The sequence below is a fragment of the Otolemur garnettii genome, unplaced genomic scaffold, assembly GCF_000181295.1.
Source record: "Otolemur garnettii isolate 467f Iridium unplaced genomic scaffold, OtoGar3 scaffold00046, whole genome shotgun sequence".
Taxonomy (NCBI): Eukaryota; Metazoa; Chordata; class Mammalia; order Primates; family Galagidae; genus Otolemur; species Otolemur garnettii.
Window position 1 is genome coordinate 2421240 of NW_003852441.1, and position 6791 is coordinate 2428030.

At 48.4% G+C, this 6791-nt stretch overlaps 1 protein-coding gene across 2 annotated transcripts in view; it reads left to right on the plus strand.

The window, feature by feature from the left end:
- SPECC1 (sperm antigen with calponin homology and coiled-coil domains 1) overlaps window positions 1-6791 on the plus strand; it is a 258533-nt gene that overhangs the window by 144715 nt on the left and 107027 nt on the right. For both annotated transcript variants that reach the window (XM_023514043.1, XM_023514042.1), the window contains exon 5: window positions 3226-3433. In XM_023514043.1, coding sequence (XP_023369811.1) covers window positions 3226-3433 — 208 coding nt within the window. The remainder of the gene's footprint in view (window positions 1-3225; window positions 3434-6791) is intronic.

Sequence of the window (6791 nt, forward strand, 5' to 3'; positions counted from 1 at the left end):
GACAACATTGCCAGGTTAACTATAAACCTTCTCTGTTGTCAGGGCTGTTTGTGTGGGATGAGGCCTTGGTTCTTCTTTATTTATTTCCTTTGTACATGTGTCCATCTGTGCAGCTGGCAGAGCTCTTTACTCAGTTTGGTGGAATCTAGTGGCCACACTGTTAGGACCAGGGTCCACCCTGAGAAGTGAATCAAGATGGTAGGGTGCACCCCAGCCTTGCACCCTGGGATGAAGCACTGTCTCCCTCCCCAGATGCTGGGGAGCAGTATCCCTGACTGTGCCCGGCTGGAGACCCCCCAACCCAAGTCTTGCCCTCTGTGGAAAGCTGCCTTGCCCAGGGCCTGCCTCCTTCTTTCCCAGTGGCCACATCTGGTGGCTAATCTCTTGGGTAGAATAAAGGCCTGGCCCTTGCTTCTGCTTGGAGCCAGTGCCAAAGGTTGTCCTGGATGTGGAGCTCCCTGTGGCCTGACCGGGCTTTTGTGGTGACAGCCTTGCAGTTTGCTGATGCATCCTTCATTCTTTTGCACGTGTGGGTCCCCCAGCAGCCCTCAGTCAGCTTCTTGCATGCACACCTCCTGAGGTGTTTCCCAAGGAACTGGACTTTTCCCCAAGTTCAGTGTCTCACAAGTGGGGTGATGACGCTTGCTAAGACTCAGCCTCGTTCCTAGGGCTTCTGCCGTCATAAGGACCTGCCTTTGTTCCCCTCTTCCCAGGAGGCAGTAGCAGGCCTAGGAAGTTCATTTATAACTCAGTTCCACAGATGCTGTTTCTTTTCTTTCTTTCTTTTCTTTTTTTTGAGACAGTCTTACTCTGTCACCCTGGATAGAGTGCTGTGGCATCATAGTTCACAGCAACCTTAAATTCCTGGGTGCAAGCAATTTTCTTTTCTTTTTTTGAGACAAGAGTCTCACTTTATCACCCTTGGTAAAGTGCTGTGGCATCATAGCTCACAGTAACCTCAAATTCTTGGGCTCAAGCGATGATCTTGCCTCAGCCTCTCAAGCAGCTGGAACAAGACTCAAAAGCTGCCTTCCATTCTGCTCTGCAAAGGCCTCAGACATCAGCCTTCTAGTGTCTAAAACGCAGTGCTGCTTTTCTCCTTAAAAGTCATCTCCTCTTTAATTACTTTATGTGGTTAAGATATAAGACTTTTGGTCTTTTCCAATATTGTGATTTTCTTGGTCAAATGGACCTACAGTAAAAGCTCCACGGTGGGCCACCTCCTTGGTTGACCTGATTTTCATAGACCGGACATGCACCATGTACACACAGCAGCACAGCCCCCCTGGCTCCTTGTGCTGACCACCTCCGTGTGTTGACCAGGTGGTTACAGTCCCTTGGTGGTCAACTTATGGAGGTTCTACTGCATTGTATACATAATCCTAAGGCAAGATAAGGGAGAGAAAGATTTTTATTGAGTATTTACTATGTGCCAGGCCCTGGGATAATCTCTTAAGTGTATTATTTCATTTAACTGAGAAAACCGAGGCTGAAAGATTTGGTAGAACTGGGATTTATGCCCTGGCAGTCTGCCTGGGAGAATGCATCTTAACCATTTTGATATGTTATAGCAGCTTTCCAACCCTGGCCCACAGTCTGTGATGATGTATGTTATTTTGCCATCCAGAGCCACGCACAGTTCACAGAACAGCGCTTGCCTGTAATACAGGCAGTGTGCCCTGGGTCTTTGCTATTCCAGTTCTGTTTCCCTCCTTCCTTCCCAGTTGAATGGCCCTGCAGGACTGCCTTGAGGTGTTTGTTCATTTGTGCATCCACCCATCGTTAAGTGCCTCCCGTGTGACTGACACTGTGTAGACACTGGGGGTACAGTGGCCAGTAAAGCAGGCAAGGTCCCTGTGCCCGTGGAGCCTACAGCCAGAGTTTTGCACGTAAAATGCAATTGGAAACAAATTATTTATTGCATGTGAAGACCATCCCCCAAATCTAGAAAGCCACTAGGTGTAGATTACCTGGTAAATATACAGATGTTTAGTAATGTTAATTAAAGGACTGAAGACAAGGGCAATGATTAAAGCATTTTCATAGTAAAATGATTAACATATTCACATAGTGAAATATGCAGCAATGTAACGACCTAGCACGGCGTGTGTCAGTAAAGAGAACGCTCAGAAACAGCTAAAAACAAGTTGCAAAGGCATGATTAGCACAACCTCATAGATGACGAGGCATAACACCCTGTGATCCCACGCAGCATAACCTAGGACACTGCAAAAGCATGATACAGTGTAGAATAGTGTGTGAAGTTTTGAAACATCCAGAACAATAATGTATATTATAATCACAGACACATACCTATGTCGTAAAAGTGCAACAACATTGAAGGAATGACCACATGCCGATTTTATGATAATGCTTATTAATCTTTGCAGCGGGAGGGAAGCCTGAGTCTTTAACAAAACTTGTTAAAAGCAAAACCATTTCACATAGATTGCAAAATTTAACTCCTGGTAAATCTGTTTGGGTGCATGGTTATCTTATTATGTGGGGTGCTTGCCACTAGTCTGTTTCCCGCAAATGGGAATTTCTTGATGTGTGCCTTCCTCTGGTATTCTCTGTCACCTTCTCCGCCACTTCGTGTGTGTTCCCCTGCAGAGACACCGTCATGCGTGCGGGTGTCAGGGCGCTGCTCACGGATGACCAGTAGAGGGCGCCGCGCCACCGCAGATGTCAGCCTGGCGGCCAGAGCAGGTGGCGCTGGGCTGGGCCACATCCTGCCCCACAGCTGCGGAAAGTCAGGGCTTTGGTGTCTACTTGTAGGATGGGGCACAGAAACCAGACACTTGGAACGTACATCATGAGGCTAAGAATGTGAGAACCAGCACCCGCCGAGGGCATCCTATGCCACAAAGCCTAGTGCTGCTTTGTAGGGACCTTTCTTTTTCTTTTTTCTTTCTTTTTTTTTTAGTTAGTCTCACTGTGTCACCCTCCATAGAGTGCTATCCCATCACAGCTCACTGCAACTTCAAACTCTTGGGCTTAAGTGATTCTCTTGCCTCAGCCTCCCAAGTAGCTGGGACTACAGGCTCCCACCACAACACCGGCAACTTTTGTTGCAGTTGTCATTGTTGTTCAGCTGGCCCAGGCCAGGTTCGACCCCACCAGACTTGGTGCATGTGTCTGGCACTGTAACCACTGTGCTACGGACGCCGAGCCTGTGGGGACCTTTCTTACTAAACTGACCAGGGAACCTTCCTTTTATTTTAGATGGAGAAGGATTATTCTTACCTGAAGGAGATATGTGATCATCAAGCAGAACAGCTGAGCAGAACCAGCCTGAAGCTGCAAGAGAAAGCATCAGAGAGTGATGCGGAGATAAAAGACATGAAAGAAACCATATTCGAGTTGGAAGACCAGGTGGAACAGCACCGGGCCGTCAAGCTGCACAATAATCAACTCATCAGTGAGCTCGAGAGTAAGTGAAGTGGAGCAGGCGTGAGTAGGGTGCCGAAGGAGCCAGCACAGGGGAAGGGCTGGCTTTTTGTTTGTTTTTGTTGTTGAGAGAGTCTCACCCTGTCACCCTGAGTAGAGTGCCCTGGTGTCATAGCTCGCAGAAACCTCAAACTCTTGCGTTCAAGTGATCCTCCTACCTCAGCCTTCCCAGGTGCTGGGGCTACAAGCACCTGCCACAACACCTGGCTAGTTTTTCTATTTTCAGTAGAGATGGGGGGGATCTCACTCTTGCTTAGGCTGGTCTTGAACTCCTGAGCTCACTAAATCTACCTGTCTTGGCCTCCCAGAGTTCTGGAATTACAGGCGTTACACACCACGCCTGACTGTAGGGAAGGGTTTTTAATGATTCACTGGCTGGCATTTATGAAAAGTATCTCTTCTCAGTGTTCTGTAATCTCTGAGGAAGAATAGCATTTAAGAAAAGTTAATCTCAGGCCAAGCGTGGTGGCTCATGCCTGTAATTCTGGCACTTGGGGAGGCCAAGGCAAGTGGATTGCTTGAGCTTAGGAGTTTAAAACCAGCCTGAGCAAGAATAAGACCCCGTCTCTACTAAAAATAGAAAAATTAGCTGGGCGTGGTGGCTGGTGCCTGTAGTCCTAGCTACTCAGGAGACTGAGACAAGAGGATCACTTGAGCCCAGGAATGTGAGGTTGCTGTGAGCTGTGGCGCCACAGCACTCTACCCAGGGCTACAGAGTATGATTCTGTCTCAAAAAAGAAAAAGGAAAGAAAAGAAAAATTAATCTCTTAAACAAAGTCAAAAATGGGATGACAGAGAAAAGACGAGTCGGAGCACTGGATGATTGTCCCAGACAGCAAATGCTTTTTGAATGTGTGGGCATGTACCCAGGGGCCACGCTGCTCTCTCTCAGCAGCCTGACCTGCTTGGAGGCCTCGTGTCAGGACAGACTAGCTGTGGTCAGGTCAGCGTATAGACTCTTCCTACCCACAGTCCTCAGGTTGGAGAGAGCTGATCAGATGGTCAGTGTAAATTGCTTGCTGTGGTCATCAATTAGGACCCTGTGTCATCTCCCGGCTCTCCTGAATAGAGAGATGTCTTGACAGGCGGGCAGAGTGGAAGAAACAGTGTGTGCTCCTGCTCGGAGGGAGTGTCCCACTGAGGGTAGCATATCAACTTACGGATGCCAGCCCTGCACTCACTGAAGGGACATTAGTATATGGCTTATTTGTGAGTTCATTGTTTGCTCTGAAGAGAGAAATTTGTAAAGGAGATTAATTAAACAGTGCCAGCTTTGTCCAAATAAGCCTTATCAAATTATCACATGTAGTGTATTTTGCTTTTGTTAACAAAGGATTTAATCACAAAGCCTTTAGTTACACTTGCTGTTGCTAGAAATAGCTCAGTCAGCTGCCTGCGGAGCCCCCAGCGTGCACCGTTCATCGATCCTCATTGTGGACGGGTTGCGTATTTGTGAATTCACCAACTTGCTAACATTCATTTGTACCCCTGAAATCAGCACTCCCAGCACTTGGCAGTCATTTTTGGATGTGGACAGAGGAGTGAAAAAGTTCAGTCGTCCTGCACGTATGTCCCCAACTGAGGTCAGACAGATACTCTACCTCTCTGTTCGGTTCTCGTGCTCGAGCCACATGTCTTTCTCACCGTCTATTTAGCTTTTGGCGATTCCCTTGTTAAAAATGGCCCTGAGCACAGTGCTGAAGTGCTATACTAACCCTCAGCACAGGAAGGCTCTGGCACACCTGACGGGGAAGATACGTGTGTTAGGGGAGCCCCCGTCAGTGTGAGGGGTCGTGTGTTAGGGGAGCCCCCGTCAGTGTGAGCATTTGTGTATTAGGGGAGCCCCCATTGGTGTGAGCATTTGTGTGTTAGGGGAGCCCCTGTCAGTGTGAGAGGTCATGTGTTGGGGGAGCCCCCGTTGGTGTGAGCGGTCTTGTGTGTTGGGGAGCCCCCATCAGTGTGAGCGGTCGTGTGTTAGGGGGAGCCCCCATCAGTGTGAGCGGTCGTGTGTTAGGGGAGCCCCCGTCAGTGTGAGCGGTCGTGTGTTAGGGGGAGCCCCCATCAGTGTGCGAGGTCGTGTGTTAGGGGAGCCCCCGTCAGTGTGAGAGGTCGTGTGTTGGGGGAGCCCCAGTCAGTGTGAGCGGTGGAGCTGTGAGCACGAGTTCAGTGTTACTGAATCAACAGTGTGGAGCACCCAGAGAAAGGAGCAGGCAGTGTGACGGTGTGTGTCAAGCTGCCCCGAGGAGTGTAGAATAACTTCTGCAGTGTGTCATGAAGCAGGGGAAAGATGGGAAAGCAGCTACTATATTCCTGGATTTATGAGACGTCAGCCAGTTTCAAAAAGTGGTGGGCAGCGTTGCTGTGAAGCCGAAAACTGAAGAAATTTATGTTCCCATTGCCCAGGGTCAGGAAAACATCAAACCCTTCTCATCCGATGCTCTTGGCTGCAGTTTTCACGAAGGCCCTGAGGTGTGAGAAGTGTTGACTTTGCAGGCAGGCTGTGCAGTCCGGAGACTGTGGAAGAATTGTAAAATTCTGGCTCAGTGCTGGGCAGAAGAGACGTGGGGCGAGCATGTTGCTAAGGATGAGACCAGCTTATTTGATAAGGACCTTGGCAGGTGATGCAGATGGCCTTCTGGTTGAAAATGCTGACCAGAGGCTGGTGTGAACCCAGCCCTGTATTTCTCCTGGGAGCAAAGTTCAGTATTTGCTAGTTTAGTGTGCCTGCGACCACCGTGGATGGTGAGAACAGACTGCGTTTTAGACCTTGACTAACTGTTTAGCCTAAAAGTTGCCAGCAGCTACTCCATTCTATCCCAGACAGGACGTCAGAACTGTGGGACCCTGGCGTCAGTGTCCTGGGGCCATTCTCAGTATACAGCCGAAAACTGAGACACCATCAAGGGTGTTAATTTCCAGACACAGCCCCTGTTCTCAAAGAATAAAGTCAAAGACAAGTTCTGTTTTATTTTGTTTTTGTTTTTATGGCCCATTGCTGTTGAGAATATGGCTGTATTGTTCCTAATTCCTTAAAGCCAGCACAGACACACTGAGAAAACCAGTGTGTAGTTGATGTCCAGAGCAGATTTCAGGCTCACCCTCTGTAGTTATATCATCATATAGCCAAGAGTGAAAATAACGCTGATTGTCTTTTGGAAAGCTTTTAAACTTAAGTGAAGGAGATGAAGGTATTATCAGGATATCTTTCTGCTAAGAGACCCAGGGACAGACAAATCCAGTTCTAGACCAATCGTTTCTTCTCAGAAGAGCCTTTAGATGGCAGCGGTTCTCAACCTGTGGGTCGCAACCTCGGAAAGCACATCCTGCATATCAGATATTTA